General features: G+C 45.6%; 1 gene segment (V, D, J or C); it reads left to right on the top strand.

Annotated features, from left to right (window-relative positions):
• Positions 1 to 12,928: 12,928 nt before the first annotated feature.
• LOC141499650 (immunoglobulin lambda variable 4-69-like) lies at positions 12,929 to 17,505 on the top strand. The segment is given in 4 exon segments: positions 12,929 to 13,034; positions 13,160 to 13,486; positions 15,053 to 15,154; positions 17,369 to 17,505. Coding segments are annotated over 4 exon segments (612 nt in total).
• The last annotated feature ends 138 nt before the right edge of the window (positions 17,506 to 17,643 follow it).

The raw sequence follows: 17,643 nt of genomic DNA, 5'->3' as shown, positions 1-17,643 counted from the left end.
AAAAATAGAAGAGGAAGTAAAATACTTAAATCATCCCATTTCAAAAAAAAGAGATTGAAGAAGCATTAATAAAGTCTCTAAGAAAATGTCTCCAGGTACAGAGAGATTTACAAGTGAATTCTACCAAATATTAATTTCAATTCTACATAAACTATTTTAAAAAATAAGAGGAAATCTGTCAAATTCTTTTAATGACATGAGTATGGTGCTGATACCTAAAGCGAAAGATTCAAAAATAGACAAAGAAAATTATAAATTTATTTCCCTAAAGAACACTGATGCAAAAAAATCTTAAGTACGATTTCAGCCACGACATTACAACAAATTCTGACTAGGCAAATACACATATGATCCAGTAGGATTTATACTAGGTAAACAGGGATGGTTCAACATTAGGAACATACTCATCATAATTTAACATATCAATAACAAAACTAACAGAAATCATATGATTTCTCAAAAAATTCTGAGTTTTCTTTGACAAAACCACATCCATCCTATTAGAAATCTAGGGAAAATAGGAAAAAATGGAGTTTTCCTTAAAATAAAAATCAGGATCTAGCTACCATCATCAACAAATATCATCTGAAATGGCAATAAATTAGAAGCATGTTCAATAAGATGAGAGGTGAAACAAGGATGCCCATCATTACCATCATAATTAAATATAGAATTAGATATTTAACTTAATCAATAAGAGAAATGAAATTTTGAGAATTAGAATTGGCAATGAGGAAGCAAAACTTTTACCCTTTGCAGATGATATGATGTTATACTTAGAGAATCCAAGAAATTCATCTAAAAATCTACTTGAACCAATTAAGAAGTTTGTTAAAGTAGCAGGATATAAAACAAACTCACATAAATCATCAGCATTTCTATATATGCAAAGTCCAAGGGCAATAACTTGTAAGTGAAATTCCATTTGAATTAACTTCAGATAACCAAAAATAGCTGGGAATCAAAGTCTGTGACAAATCCAGAAATTACAAAACATTTCACACAAATAAAGGGAAATCTAAACAATTGGTAAATTGTCCATTGCTATGGTTTAGGTCAAGTGAATATAATAAAAATTATAATTTTACCCAAATTAAAGTATTTAATTGGTGCCATAGCAAACAAACATCTAAATAACTATTTTACTGAGTTTAAAAATAAAGGAACCAAATTCATCTAGAACACCAAAATGTCATGAATATCAAGGGAACTGATGGAAAGGTGGTCCTGCTGTGCCAAACCTAAACAATACTATGAAGAGGCAGTCATCAAAACTGCCTGGTACTGGCTGAGAAACAGAGCAATGGAACAATGAATTAGAGAATATACAAAAGAGATGGAAGTAAATAATGACAGTAATCTATTATTTGACAACTCCAAAGACATTAGTTACTGGGATAAGAATTCTTTATTTGATAAAAATTGTTCATAAAACTAAAAACTAAACTGACAAAAATTAGTAAGAGATCCACATCTCACACCTTGTACCAAAATAAGGTCAAAATGGGTGCAGGATATAGACACATAGGGGATACTGTAGACCAGTTAACAAAACAAGAAATACTCTGTCACATCAATGTGAAAGGAAGATATTTATGCCCAAACAAGAAATGGAGTATGCTACAAATTGCAAAATAGATGATCCTGATAACATTAAATTAAAAAGGTTTGCTGTAATAAAATCAATACTGACAAGATCAGAAGGAAAATAGAGCTAGGAAACAATTTTCACAGGCAGGGGACCTGATAAAGATCTAATTTCTAAATTATGCAGAGAATTGTATTAAATTTATAAGGTTGCAAGTCATTCCTCAATTGAAAAATGGTCAAAGAATCTGAAGAGGAGCTAGGTGGCCCCGTTGATAGAACACCAGCCCTGGAGTCAGGAGGCCCTGATTTCAAATCCAGCCTCAGACACTCAATAATGACCTAACTGTGTGACATTGGGCAAGTCACTTAACCCCACTGTCTTGCAAAAAAAAAAAAAAACACAAAGAAATTACGAATCTGAAGAGGCAGTTTTCAAGTGAAGAAATTAAATTTATGAAGAATCATATGAGGAAAAAATGCTCCAAATCATTAGTGATTAGAAAAATTCAAATCACTTGGTTGGTTCTTGTCCTTCATTGTCAAAGATCAAAATGACATCACGATGTTTGAGATAAATTACAAAATGTCCAATTGTGGCTGATTAGATCAACCTGAGCTCAGAACTCTCTACCACAGATTAGGCTCAAATAGTCCATGGGAACCCCTGGGGTGGGGCCTCTAAACTGGTGGAGGACAGGTATCCTTTGAGCTGCCTCCATTCTGCCTTCCTCATAGGGTGCAGCACCTTCATTGATGAGGGCATGCCATGCTGGGCGCTCCTGTGCCAGTGACTCTCAAGCTGTACAGTCAATTTCAAAGTTCCTCAATGAGACCTTCAGGGCATCTCAGTATCTCTTCTTCTGATCACCTCTGTAAGCACTTGCACCATTTTTTTTCCATGAAGTAGATTTTTTCTGAAGCATATGTCTGGCATTCTAGAGACATTACCAGTCCATCATCGTTCCACATTCTGAATTAATGTTGGAATGCCAGGCAATCATGCTCAAGAAAGGACCACTGATATCTTCTTCTGCCAGATCATCTTCAAAATCTTCCTAGGAAAATTTAAATGGAAGCAATTCAGTTTCCTGACATGGTGCTGGTGGACTGTTCAGGTTTTGCAGGCGTATAGCAATGAGATCAGTACAACTGTGTAGAACTCAGTTTGGTAATCAGTCTAATACTTCTTCTCTCCTATATTTTCATTTGGAGCCTACCAAATATTGAGCTAGCTTTGGCAATTTCAACCTTGTGGTCAACATGTACCTCCTTGGAAAGGACACTACCCAGGTAACTTGTCAACAGGATTCAAAACTTCTCTGTATGCTGTAATCAATGGTTCCACATATGGATTGTGTGGTGCTGGCTCATGGAGCACCTGGATTTTCTTTATGTTTATTGTTAGACCAAAGTGAGACAAGAAGCAGAGAATTGGTCCATACTTTGTTCTACCTCATCTTCGGAGGCTGCAAACAGAAGATCATGCTCCAACACCCTCCACTTTGGTCATGGCTTGGAACCTTTTCAAGTTGAGGAATTTGCCCTTAGTGCGGTAGCTGACCTTGAGGCCATGATCATCCTCCTTGAAGGCATTTTAATAACATGACTGAAACCAACAGGCTAATGTGTGGGAGCAAGGACACATCCTTGTTGTACTCCAGTGTTGTTCAGACAACCTCGAGAGTATCGTCCACGATCCAGCACCCAAGCATGCAAGCAGAAATGAAATTGACAGAAAATACAGAATAATTTCGGTCCGTTTTTGGATGAGCAGTGGACCCCCCTCCCTCCTTGTAGATCTCAGTTGGAGAGTAGGCATGAGGGTGTGGATGGCCTGTTGGTCTCAGGGGTCTCAGCACAGCTGTGTCCGTAGCTGCTCTGAGCCCTGTGATCACTCATGGGGACATCCCACCTGGGTTTGTCTACCAACAATCCCGCTTCCTATCGTGAAATGTGTCCCTTCTCCATAGGAACTCTCACCCTAGAGGGAGGATAAAAGTATAGCTAAGAAAACCCAGGTTCAGACACAGATTTGCATTCATTCCCCCACCCACAGCAAGGGGTTTCAGGGACAGTATAAGAGGGACCTGGCAGAGCCCAGGCCCCACTGTTTGCTTTTTGGGGAGCAGAGTTCTTGGGCCCCTGCATCATGGCTTGGTCTCTTGTCTGCCTCCTCCTGCTCACTGTCTGCTCAGGTCAGGGCTGCCTCGGACCCCTACTCCTCACTCCTCCTCCCTCCCTGCCCCCTCTCCTCTCTCCAAGCACCTTCTCCTCTTTTCATTCCAGCACATTCATGAGTGTCTGTGTTTCTAGGTTCCTTCTCCCAACCTGTGCTGACTAAGTCTCCCTCCATGTCTGTGTCCCTGGAGTCACAGCCAGAGACACCTGCACACTCAGGAGTCAGCAAAGCTGGCACACTGTTGGTTGGCACCAGTGGGGCCCAGGAAAAGCTCCTTGGTATTTCCTGTGTGTCAACAGCTGTCGAGGTGGCACTGAGGTCAATGGGATCCCTGCTCACTTCTCTGGCTACACATCCGGGGCCGATCGCTACTTGTCCATCCGCAACATCTAGTCTGAGGGTGAAGCCGATTACTGCTGGGGGTGCTATTATAGTAGTGTTGGTGTTGAAGCTTAGCACAGTGATCCATTCATAGCAGAAGCTGCACAAAAACCTCCCCTGTCAGGCCAGGCCAAGCATCCGACCTGGCCTCAGTATTCTGATGTCACCCCTGGGCGAGTCTTAGCTTCTTTCTCTGCCTTCATCTCCCTGATTCTGTGAACTGATCCAACCATTCTGCAGAGCAATAAGGAACTATGCAAAAGAACAATAAAATTGATCATGCCTTCTGACCCAGCAACTCCAACAATACGACACTAGGCCTATATAAAGAAGAAATCATAAAAAATGGGAAAAGTTCCACATGTTCCAAAATATTCCTAACAGATATTTTTGTAGTGGCAAAGAACTGGAAATTAAGGGAATGTCCATCCACTGAGTAATGGCTGAATAAGTTATAGCATATGAATACTGTGGAGTGCTACTGTTCTATAAGAAACCCTGAATGGTTGGAGTCTAGAGAAGCATGGGATGAATGATGCGACCCAAAAGTGAACAAAGGGAGCAGAACCACGGGAACATGGTCCACAGGAACAACCCTATTGTGACCTGATCAACTTCGATGAAGGCAGCTCCTCTCAGCAGTCCACAGAGTAGGACAACGCAAGGAAACTGGCTACAGACAATGTTATCCACATCCAAAGTAAGAAAAACAAAGCAAAGCAAAAAAAGACTAAACAAAAACTGCAGAATCTGAATGAACACTCTCTCCTGGTTTTTCTTTCTTTTCCCATAGCCCTACTTGTGCTTAACATAATTCCATAGTAGTCATGTTTCAAAAAAGTAATTAGGATTAAGGGGTGGGGGAAACCACAAGAAAGAAAAAACATAATAGATTTTAAAAAACCTGAACATGGTATGCAGGCTTGGCTGTGCATTCAGAATGCAGTTTTTTCTCTGGATGTGGATGACATTGTCCATAGCAGTTCTCTCAGGAGTGTCCTTGATCAGTGAACTGCTCAGAGGAGCTGCGTCCATCACGGTTGGTCACTCACAATGTTGCTGTCAATGTGGACGTTTTCCCCTTCTGCTCACATCTTCAGCATCAGCTCATACAAGTCTTTCCACGCTTTTTCTAAAATCCAATTGATTATGATTTCTTACAGAGCGATAATAGTCCAGCACATTCATAAACCATAACGTGTCCAGCCACTCCTCACTCAACGAGCATTCCCCCAATGTCCAATTCTTTATCACTACAACAAGACCACTTTGGAGAAACGTCCCAGCTTCCCCTGCACAACCAGCAACAGCAACGTCCCAAATAACACCAAAGGACAGAGACAGCCCCAAGGAGAGCAGCCTCCCCCACACCAGGAGTCGTGGTACTGTTTCAGTCCTCACAACCATCACGCACTCGGCGTCACTCTCCTGGAGGAGAGCTCGCCATCCTCAGCAACAGTCAGCCACCTGCCACCCAGCGCTCAGATGGGGCAACCTGGTGGAAGCTGCTGACTCCCTTCAGGGAAACAGAGGAGGCAGCAGGTGTCAACTAAGTCAGGTCACACTGTCACCACCTAGACCACCCGCTCCCCTCAGATCAGGGGGACAATGGTCCAGGATGTTGAACCCCAAACCCTTAGGGATAGTGATGCTGCCAGCCCTGTGTCCATAGCTATAAGCTGAGCTACAACTGTGCGGAGATGTAGCCTGGCAACTACAAGTCCTGCAAGAGCAATGTTGGAAGATCCAGAAAAGAAGGTTTTTTACCCCCAGTCTTTAGCTCTGAAAATGGTTCCTGACCCAAAGTGACATAATTTTATCAGAGTAACTTGTGTTAAAGAAGAGGTCTGAACATCTGCTCAACCATGGGGACCATCGCAGCAGGTTTGGCAAACCAAGATCCCCCCCACATCCCCTGAAATGTGCTCCCTCCCCATGTGACATGTGACTCCAGAGTGAGGACCAGGATGTAGTTAAGAAAGCCCAAGTTCAGACACACATTTGCATTCTGCACCCAACCACATAAAGGGGCTTGAGGGAGAAGATAAGGGGGACCTGGTAGAGCCCACACCCAGCTGTGTGCTCTTTGGGGACCCGAGCTCTTGGGGTCCTGCACCATGGCCTGGCCTCAGGTCTGCCTCCTCCTGGTCACTCTCAGCTCAGGTCAGGGCTGCTTCAGACCCCTCCTTATCCCTCCTCCTCCCTCCCTGACCTCTCTTCTCTGGGAACCACCTTCAAGCACCTTCTCCTTCTCTTCTCATTCCAGGACATTCATGAGTGTCTGTGTTTCTAGGTTCCTTCTCCCAACCTCTGCTGACTCAATCTCCTGACATGACTGTGTTCCTGGGAGCCACAGCCAGACTCACCTGCACCCCCAGCAGTCAGCACTGTGGTTATGATGTTGGTTGGCACCAGCAGAGCTCAGGGAAGGACCCTCAATTTATGTATGTTACCAGGAGTGGAGGTGTACACAAGGGCTATGGGATCCGTGCTCGCTTCTCTGGCTCCAGGTCTGAGGCCGACGTCTACATGTCCATCAGTAGCGTCCAGCCTGAGGATGAAGCTGATTACTCCTGTCAAACATATTATAGCAGTGGTGGTGTCTATGCTCAGTGCTGAGATAGATTCAAGGAGGAAGTTGGACAACAGCCTCCCCTGTCAGCCCAGGCCCAGTTTCCCCCCAACTGGACCCAGGTTCCTGACACTGTCCACCCCCCCCCCCCCCCAAGCTGCCACAGCTGGGCCGAGTCTTAGGTCTTCTCTCTGACTTCATCTCCCTGGCTCTGTTTCTACCTCTGTTTCGTTATGTCTGACTGTCTCTGTACAGAAAACTACATGATGAGCTTCAGGTCATAGTCAGAGGAAGAGAAATGGACCATCACCCAGGCCTTCTGTCCCCTGCCCCAGCACATCTGCTCCTTCCAGAGGGAGGCAGAAGGGAAGGAATGAGGAGAGTCCTGGTCATGCTCTGAGGAAGGAGATGGAGAGTGTAGTGGGGAGCAGGCTCTCTGCCAGGCCATCCCCCCAAGCTCTCTAGGCCTGTCCCGCCTCACTCCCCTCTGGACCATTCTCCCCCATCTTGTACCTCATGTGACCCAGCCTCGCTCCACCCTTTTCAGCACGGGCTGCATTGGCCCTCTCACATCTTCACTCTCTGATGCTGGTGGGGAAGGGGGGATCCTCCTTGGCCCCAGTGGCGCTTTCAGGCCCTCCCTCTGTGTGGGGGTCCAGCCTCCGCAGGGTCCTCGGAACCTGACAGGAGGGATAGAGTCGGAGAAAGGAATTGAGTCCACAAGGGGGCAAAGGGAGGAGCAGGTTGACTGACTGTCAGCTGCATGGATTTATTTTTATAGTTTCAGAATCATGTATGTTTCAAGCAAGCTGAGATCATTTCCTTGATTACAAGAGTGGACAATTTTCATCAACCATCATATAGTTCATATGGTAACAAGTTTTAATCATGTGATTACAAGTTTAAGTAATAATCATATAGTTAATTGATTTCCCATCCCCACTTGGACCACAATGACCTCAACCTGTCTGTTACCTTATTTATTACTACATAGTATAATGGTGAATTCATTTAAAGTTATTCATTAGGCAATTCTTTAATGGAAAGTGTTTTTTATTTTTTGTGTAAGTAATGTTTTTAGATACACTTCCTTAACAGTCTGTAGTGAGGGTCTTTAATGTGTGCGCACCCATCCGTTAACTCTTACAATAAACAATTTTTCTTTCTGGCCTTCTTGGTAGAAGCCACAGTTTCTGTGACTATTTTATTCTTTCCCCTGAAACTAAGGTTGCTGGAGTTCACATATCGGTCAGCTGTACTAACTATTTTCTCACCATCTTTTTCATATATTCCTGTATATGGTAAAGGCGGAAATTATTAATTTCCTGGACTTCTATCTGACCCATCTTGTATCTGTTTTCCCTGTGTATATTCTGGCATCTCCTTGGAGTTCCCAGTGTGGAGTTTTCCAGAGATTTCATAATGTTGAAGCCCTTTGTGTGCCTCAGGGAGTGGCAGTTCTGTTAAATTTAGACAGAGTTTACAATCTGTTTTATTCAAGAAATTTTTCTGAAATCCTTCCTTTACAGTCATTCCAGTATTAGGGTGAATAAATATTATAATCAACAATAAACCTATAAATATTGGTATGCATGAAATCCCTATATATATATATTGAAGAAGGAAATGTTCCATTAGGCAGTGTGACTGCCTTGAGTCTTCTTTTTTGTGGTACATGAATGTAATAGCTATGCACTCTTTTCCTTAGAAAGGCGATACAAGGATATGAATGCTAGTAGACTATCTGAAGCACTAAAATACAAAGAAAGGGTTTTGCTCAATTATTCCTTTGCTAGGATGGGAGATACATTCAGAAAAGACTGATATAAAAGCAGGAGTCGGTAAGCTTCTTTTTACAGCATCTGCAGCGTTCTTAGATTCTGTCTCTCCTACTAATACAATATCTTTTGATATACAACTTTCAGTACACCTCTGACTGGACCTAATGCCAGTATTCTCCAAGGTCCAGGTTAGGGACCTTCCTGCCCACTTAGGCCAGAATGGGACCTCTTATCTCCCCCAGGCAGCCTCTGAATTCAGCCTGAGTCTTCATCTGTGACCTGGTACAGCTGCTTCTCTCGAGGGACCCTCATTGCTGGGCTGTTCTGATGCCTCAGGCAGGGTGGAGGCAGAAAGGAGTAGGACTGAGTCATCGGCGTTTATACAGACACCTCAAAGTCAGCCCTCGAAGGGAACCCTGAGCCTTGCGAGGTCCTATCTTGTTGAAGTTTCACAGGTAGAAGTAGCTGTTGGTCAGATCGTTGGAGACAAGCTGGAAGTCCAACTGGGCTGAGGCTCCCAAGAAAGCCTTCATATCCGGCTGGCTACCTCCGCTACTTTCAACAGGCCTCCTGGTTTCAGTACTCGATTGGACTCCTTCAAGAAGTCACTCAGGTTTGTTCCCATCAGTGAAAGGCAGAAAACAGCAATGTCCACAGACTCATCCTTAAGGGGCACCTGGGCCATGTCACAGACGGTAACACGAGGGTCAAGTGCAGCCCGGTCAAAGCAGCGAACAGTGTTTCGAAAACTAGAGGCAAGAGGACAGTGTCCACGCCCAGAATCTGCCACAGAGAAGCTGGCCGCTGCTTCGACTCTTTCACCATCTGGTCCGCAGTGAGATATCACCTCACACCTATGATGAGAAAAAGTGAGGATGATCAATGTTGCAGAGTCTGTGGGAAGATTGGGACACTGATGCATTGCTGGTGGAGTTGTGAATTGGCCCAACCTTTCTGGAGAGCCATACAGAACCATGTCCAAAGAGCCATAAAACTGGTGATATCCTTTGATCCAGCAATTCCAATTCAAGGTCTATAGCAAAAAAAAAACTGTTAAAAAATACATGTTCCCAAATATTCATAGCAGCCCCTTTTGTAGTGGCAAAGAATTGGAAACTGAGGGGTTGCCCATCCATTGGGGAATGGCTAAGCAGGTTATGGACTGCTATAAAATACTATTGATCTATAAGATATCATAAATGGTGGCACTAGAGAATGACTGGCAGGATCTGATGCTGAGAGACGGGAGTAGAACCAAGAGAACAATGTGCACATCAACAAGAAGAATGTGAGACGAGCAATCTTGATGGACGCAGCTCCTCCCAGCAGTCCAGAGAGCTAGGACAAAGGAATTAAACTGACTAGACCATGGACTATATCATCCCTATCCAGAGGAAGAAAAAGAAAAGAAAAAAAAACAAAAGAAACACACACACACACAAACACACAAACAAACAAACACAAACAGCCCTTCAGAATGTGATGAACACCTTGTAAAAATTACATGTTATACATCTCTTTCCCTTAATCCTAATTTCTCTTTTTTGTAAAATACCAACCTTGAAATATTTTTATCGAAATGTGTATGTACAGTGTTTGCCACTGAGGGAAATGTGTGGAAATGGAGGGTGGAAGGAAATTTTGTAACTTAAAATTATACATGTGCATTTGGAAAAAAATAAATAAAAATATTCTTTAAAAGTGTTAAGGAAGGAAATCCCATATGCAATGGAGTCCTGTTCTGACTATAGGGTCCTGATGTTTTCTCAGAGGCTGCAGTGTATGTGAGTATGTGAGGCTGGATGTTGAAAGGTGGTGATGCAGGACTGGCCCAGAGCAGGCAGTGATGGCATGGGCAGCCAGGTGTTTGCAGAGGGGGCTTGGCCCAGCTGTGTCTGTGGCAGCTCTGTGTCCTGTGGTCACTCATGGGGGACATCTATGCTAGTCTTGTATACCAATGCCCCATCTCCATCTCCTGAAATAGGACCCCTCCTCATGGGACCTGTGACCCCAGAGTGAGGGGCATGGTGTGGTTCAGACACAGATCTGCATTCAGCCCCCACCCACAACAAGGGGCTTCAGGGAGAGGATAAGACGGAACTGGCAGAACAAACAAAGAAACCAAAAGAAAACAAAACAAAAGGCCAGGATCTCAATAAACAATATTTTCACTCTTTAAAAATTTCTCTTGTACCTTCCCTTCCAGTCTCATGGGTGTTTTTCCCCTTTTCTCCTACTCTAATTGTGTCTGATATAATTCCTTATTAAGTAGGATATAAAAGAGGAAATAGGATAAAGGGGAAAAAACCATGAGAAACGAAGGGAAAATGTAATAGAAGGTGGTTTTTAACGTGAACATGGTGTCCTTTGCCGTGTATTCAGGATCCAGTCATTTCCCTGAATGAGGATGGTATTTTCTTTGACAACACTCTCAAGAGTTTCCAGGATCATTGAACTGCCAATAGGACCTGCATCCATCACAGCTGATCATCTCACAAAGGCTCCAGAATATTCAGATACCATAATGTGCTCAGTCACCCCTCAGTTCATGGGAATTCCCTCAATTTCCAATACTTTGCCACTACATAAAGAACCCACAAACATTCTAGAGGGGAGAGATCGTTTTGGAGAAATGGCATACCTTCACCAGTACAACAGCAGGAGCCACTTACCAACTACCAGCAAAAGACAACCCCAAGGAGCTACAGCCTCTCCCACACCAGGAGTCCTGGTTCTACCTCAGCCTTCACAATCATCATCCCTGGAATTCACTGGAAGCAGTATTAGCCATCCTCAGCAACGGCCACCCACAGCTCAGATGAGACAAACTAGTTGAAGTTGCTGACAACCGTGGGGGAAAAGAGGAGGCAGCAGGTGCCAAGTCTGATCCCCATCACCACCTGGACCCCCTTCCCTCATGTCAAGAGGACCGTGGTCCAGCATCTTGATCCAGAAACCTAGAGGGATCCTGATGCCCCCAGGCCAGTGTCCATAGTCATGAAGCTGATCGATCACTTTTTTGGAGATGAAGCTTGGCTACTACAAGGCTTGTATGCACTACTTTGGAAGACCCCAAAAAAGAAAATTCTTGCCCCAAGGGTCTTTAGCTGAGTAAAATGACTCTCACCCCAAAGTGACCTGATTTCTTCAGCATAGCTTATGGTGAATAAGAAGAATGAGCATGTGCTTTGGTGCTACCCCCGAACCACATTGGACCTCTCCCTTTGACCCAAAGCTGAAACCTTCCGGAATGAGAACTCCTTGAGAACAGAGGGCAGGTTTTCATTTGGATGGCTGGGCCTTAGCCGGGTCCTACCACAGAGAGCACTTCGGAACGGAATTCTGTGCAGTCATTTCCTGTGGCTGATCTATTTTGCAGTGACAGAGATGGGAAAGGTGAAGATTTCTCTATCAGAATCTGACAGCTGAATTCTCTCTTTTTACACATATTCCCTGAATCACTTTGAAGGCCCCCATCACCTGCAAGGACTGATGGAGGGGCGGCCAGGTGGTGCAGTGGATAGAACACTAGCCTTGGAGCCAGGAGGACCTGAGATCAAACCCGGCCTTAGGCACTTAATAATTACCTAGCTGTGTGGCCTTGGACAAGTCACTTAACCCCATTGCCTTTTAAAAACTAAAAAAGAAAAAAATGATGGAGACATGACCTCTATGTCTTTGCTGCTGACATTATGGCATTTGAAAAATTTCTGAAGGAACCAGAGGAAAGATAGAAGTGCCCCTGACACGGCTGTATCCAAAGACTCCTGAATGGAGGACAGCTCCAATTTCTTCACGAATAATTCAAAGTCCTGGGGATATAACCAAAGCAGCAGATGTCCTCAGTGGGGCATAAGTGAATCAGGAGGAATGAGAAAGAACAACAGAAAGCCAAGTCTTTGGACAAACAATTGGGAGGAAAGACAGAATCAAGCTGTGAGGACTTGATCCCATTTAGATATATACACTAGTTCTGTCCTCCCTGGAGTCTGTACCTCCTTTTGTCCCCTGGGCAGATGCCAGCCTGGAGGACTGGGGGGCAGCAAGCAGGGGTCTTGTCTGACTTTGGGGCAGCTGAGGGTTGCTTACAAAGCTGGAGCGAATGTGAGGCCTTTGGTCAGTAGGGGGAGGTGCAGGACTGGTGGAGAGCAGGCAGGGAGGGTGCGGGGATCTTGTTGGCTCAGGGGGCTCAGCACAGCTGTGTCCTTAGGAGCTCTGAGCCCTGTGATCACTCATGGGGACATCCCACCTGGGTTTGTATACCAACACCCCACCTTAGTACCATGAAATATGTCCCTTCTCCATAGGACCTCTGACCCCGGAGGGAGGAGCAAGGTGTGATTAAGAAAACCCAGGTTCAGACACAGATTTGCATTCAGCCCCCACCCACAGCAAGGGGCTTCAGGGACAGGATAAGAGGGACCTGGCAGAGCCCAGGCCCAGCTGTATGCTCTTTCCGGAGCAGAGTTCTTGGGCCCCTGCACCATGGCCTGGTCTCTTGTGTGCCTCCTCCTGCTCGCTGTCTGCCCAGGTCAGGGCTGCCTCGGACCCCTCCTCATCACTCCTCCTCCTGCTACCTCCCTGCCCCCTCTCCTCTCTCCAAGAACCTTTCTCCTCTTCTCATTCCAGGACATTGATTAGTGTCTGTGTTTCTAGGTTCCTTCTCCCAATCTGGAGTGACTCAGTCTCCTGACATGTCTGTGTCCCTGGGAGCCACAGCCAAACTCACCTGCACCCTCAGCAGTCAGCACAGTGGTAATACTATTGCTTGGTACCAGCAGAGCCCAGGAAAGGCCCCTCGGTATATCATGTATGTCACCAGCAGTGGAGGTGTAGGCAAGGGCGATGGGATCCCTGACCGCTTCTCTGGCTCCGGCTCTGCCACCAGTCGCTACTTGTCCATCAGCAACGTCCAGCCCGAGGATGAAGCCGATTACTACTGTCTAGCATATAGCAGTGGCAGTGGCTATCCTCAGCACAGTGGTAGATTCAATGAGGAAGTTGGACAAAAACCTCCTGTACCAGCCCAGGCCCAGCTTCACCCCAGACCCAGCTTCTTGCTACCCCCCCCCCCCCCCCCCCCGCATAGGCAGCCAGGGCTCAGACGAGTCTTTCTCAGTTTCTATCTTCATCTCCCGGACTTCTATTTCTTTCTTTCTGTCTATCTCTCTGAGTGTCTCTATAGAGAAAATTACATGGGGAGTTGGATGTCAGACTTAGGGTGACATAAATGGATGGGGAACGCAGTGCATCTGACACCTGACGCAGCGCAAGTCCCCCTTCCCATGGGGTCCTCTGAGAAGACTCATACTAGGGAGAATTTCAGCTGAACCTCCAGGTTTGGGGATGTGACTGGTGGAGAGGGAGCCCCTGCCCCCTTCTGGCTGCCCCACCTGACACTCTTGTCTCCCACAAATAGCAGAATTATTGGCTGAAGGTGACCCCTTGGAGACTGGCCAGGGCTTATAAGGCCATGATCAGAATCACTTTAAAGGGGAAGCAGAGAAATCAGGAAGGAAGTGTGAACAGAGACGTTGGAGCCAGATGCAGACCCTCCTTGTGCAGGGTGAGCACCTACATGAGACCCTAACTAGGGCCTCCTGATGTCAGCCTGAACCCCACACATGGAAACCCTCCCCCAAATCTTTAAAAGGAGTTTAGAACTGTGCCAGGCTTAATCAACTTTGATCGATGCAGGTCCTCTCGGCAGTTCAGAGAGCTGGGACACCCAAGGAGACTGACTATGGACATGGCTAACCCCATCCGGATTACGAAAAACAAAACAAAGCAAATCCCAACAAAACCAAAGAAAACAAAACAGCACAATCTTAATGAATGCTTGGTTCACTTGTTATAAAACTCTCTCATGGTTTCCCTTCCTATCTCATGGCTTTCTTTCTTGTCCCTGATGCTACATGTGTTGAACATCATTCCTCACTGAACATGTACAAAAGAGGAATTACAAATAACGGGGGGGGGGGGTTCCATGGGAAAGGGAAAATGTAACAGAAGTTGGTTTTTTTTTTAAAAAAGTGAGTGTATTCTCCTTCATCTTGCATTCAGAATTGAGTTTTTTCTCTGACACGGACGACATTTTCCTTAACAGCTCTCTCAGGACTGTCCTTGATCACTGACTTGAGGAGAGGAACTGCGTCCATCACAGCTGATCTTCTCACAATTTTGCTGTTAATGCGGACAATGTTCCCCTGACTCTGCTCACTTCACTCAGCATTCCTTCCTGTAATTTTTTTCCAGGCTTCTCAAGGGTTCAAATATTCATATTTTCTTAGAGAACAACAAGGCTCCATAACATCCACAAACCATAACGTGTTCAGTCAGTCCTCAGTTGATGGGCATTCCCTCAGCTTCCCATACTTTGACACTGCATAGAGACCTCACAACCATGCTTAAGGGGAAAGATCACTTTGAAGAAATGACCCAGTTTCCCCCAGCACTACCAGCAACAACTACTTAATAACTACCACCAAAAGAGACACAACCCAAGGAACAGCAGCCTCCCCCACAGCAGGAGTCCCGGTTCCCCCTCAGTCCTCACAGCCATCATCCCTGGACGTCACTCTCCTGGAGGCGCACTAGCCATCCTCAGCAAAGTCTGCCCCCTGCCACCCACAGTTCAGATGCGACAACCTGGTGGAAGTGGCTGACTCCCCCTGGGGGAAAGACAGGAGACAGCAGGTGCCAACCAAGTCAGGTTACTGCCAGCACCTTGACCACCCTTTCCCCTCAGTCAGGTGGACCACGGTCCAGTATCTTGAACCCCAAGTCTTTATGGATCCTGATGCTCCCAACCCAGTGTCCATAGTCATAAGGCTGAGATATAACTTTGTGGAGATCCAGCCTGGAAACTACAAGTCCTGAAGTCAAAACTTTGGAAGACCCAGAAAAGAAAGTTCTAACCACCAAGGGTCTTTAGCTCTGAAAATGGTTCCGGTCACAAATTACATAATTTTATCGGGTGGACTTCGATTAAAGAAGAGGAAAGACCGTCTGCTTTGCTGTTGCCCCCTGAGCTGCATGGGATCTTTCCCTTTGATCCCAGCTGAAACCTTCCAGAAGGGGAACTGCTTGAAAACAGAGGCTGGCTTCAGTTTCCATTTGGAAGGCCAGTCCTTAGCATGGCTCTACTGCAGGAAGCACTTATAAAGGTTTTTGTGCCTTGAGGCTATTGCCAGACTCCAATGGCGGGAGCGGAGGTGAAGGGACAGACTTCTTTATCAGAATCAGTCCAACTTGATTCTATTTACACACAGTTCCAGAGTCACACTGAAGGCCACCATCACCTTCAAAGCCTGATGGAGACATGACCTCCATGTCAATGCTAATGACATCAGGGCATTTGAAAAACCTCTGTAGGAACATGAGGAAAGATAGAAGTACCCCTGACACACCTGGAAAAAAGACCCTTTCAGAACTGAGGACAATTTCTTTGCCATTCATTTAAAGTGCTGGGGATATAACCAAACCAGAAGATGTTCTCAGTGGAACATGCATGAAGAAAGTGTAAGAAAAAAAGGAAAAAAGTCAAGTGTTTGCATAAACTATTGGGAGGAAAGACAAAAATCAAGCTATGAGGACTTGATCTCTTTTACTAAATCAGTCCAATTGGTAGTAAGTGTTTTGTCATATATATTCCAGGCTAAGAGCTATGAAGGGTTAACACAGAAATAGTGATGTGCTTTAACAAGCAAGATGTACTTCAGAGCTTAGATAAGGGAGTAGCTGCATGTCTGAGCTAACAAGGTGTATTCCCAGACTCAGATAGATAGTGCATTCTGAGATAATTACATTCTGCACTTTGTTTATCAAATCACTGTTTGCTTCTCAAAACAATCTGCATTCTGTTTATCAAAACACTGTTTGGTTCTCAAAACAATCACCTAAGACATACACAAGGATATGCATCTGAAAAAAATGCTTGCTAAAACGCTTATGTAATTGGTTACATAAATATAGAGTACAAAAGTATGTATCCTGTGATCAATAAACGAACCAGCTTAGGCATCATATTGATGTCGGCCAGAGTTCCCTCCTCCAGACTCAACAAGTAAGTACTTCCATTTGTTCCATGGGTAGATGCTAGCCTTGAGAACAGGTGGGCAGCAAACTTGGTTCTAGGTCTAGTTGTGGGACCACTGAGGGCTGCTGACAAGGCTTGGGAGTATAGGAGGCTTCTGCTTGGTAGGTGGCAGTGAAGCACTAACCCAAGGCAGGCAGTGATGGGCAGAGCCTGGTGGTCTCAGGTGGGGTTCAGTCCAGGTGGCTGTGAATGTAGCTACTCTGAGCCCTGTGGTCACTCCTGGGGGACATCTCAGATGATTTTGTAAACCAACATCCCACTGACATACCCTGAAATTTGCTCGCTCCTCATAGGACATGTAACTGCAGAGGGAGGACCTAGGTGTGATTATGGAAGCTCAGGCACATACAAAGATTTGCATTCAGCCCCCAACTCAATCATCGAATTTCAGGGAGAAGATAAGAGGGCCTTGGCAGAGCCCAGGCCCATCTGTATGCTCTTTGGGGAGCAGAGCTCTTGGACCACGGCACCATGACTTGGTATCTTGTCTGCCTCCTCCTGCTCACTGTCTGCTTAAGTCAGGACTGCCTCAGACCCCTCCTTGAACCTCCTCCTCCCTCCTGTCCTCTCTTCTTTAGGGAGGATCTCCAAGCACGTTCTCCCTGTCTTCTCCTTCCAGGACACTGATGAGTGTCTGTATTTCTAGGTTCCTTCTCCCAGCCTGTGCTGACTCAGTCTCCCTCCATGTCTGTGTCCTTGGAGTCACAGCCAGACACACCTGCACGCTCAGGAGTCAGCAAAGCTGGCATAGTGTTGGTTGGCCCCAGCAGAGCCCAGGAAAACTCCTTGGTATTTCCTGCGTGTCAACAGCAGTCGAGGTGGCAGTGAGGGCAATGGGATCCCTGCTCACTTCTCTGGCTCGACCTTGGGGGCCTATCGCTACTTGTCCATCGGCAACATCTAGTCTGAGGGTGAAGGCGATTACTTCTGTGGGTGCTATTATAGTAGTGTTGGTGTCGAAGCTTAGCACAGTGATCCATTCATAGTGGAAGCAGCCCAAAATCCTCCCCTGTCAGGCCAGGCCCAACATCCGACCTGGCCT

This window comes from Macrotis lagotis, chromosome X, assembly GCF_037893015.1.
Source record: "Macrotis lagotis isolate mMagLag1 chromosome X, bilby.v1.9.chrom.fasta, whole genome shotgun sequence".
NCBI classification, from domain to species: Eukaryota; Metazoa; Chordata; class Mammalia; order Peramelemorphia; family Peramelidae; genus Macrotis; species Macrotis lagotis.
Note: the sequence above shows the minus strand (reverse complement) of the source record. Positions and strands in the feature narration are given on the sequence as shown.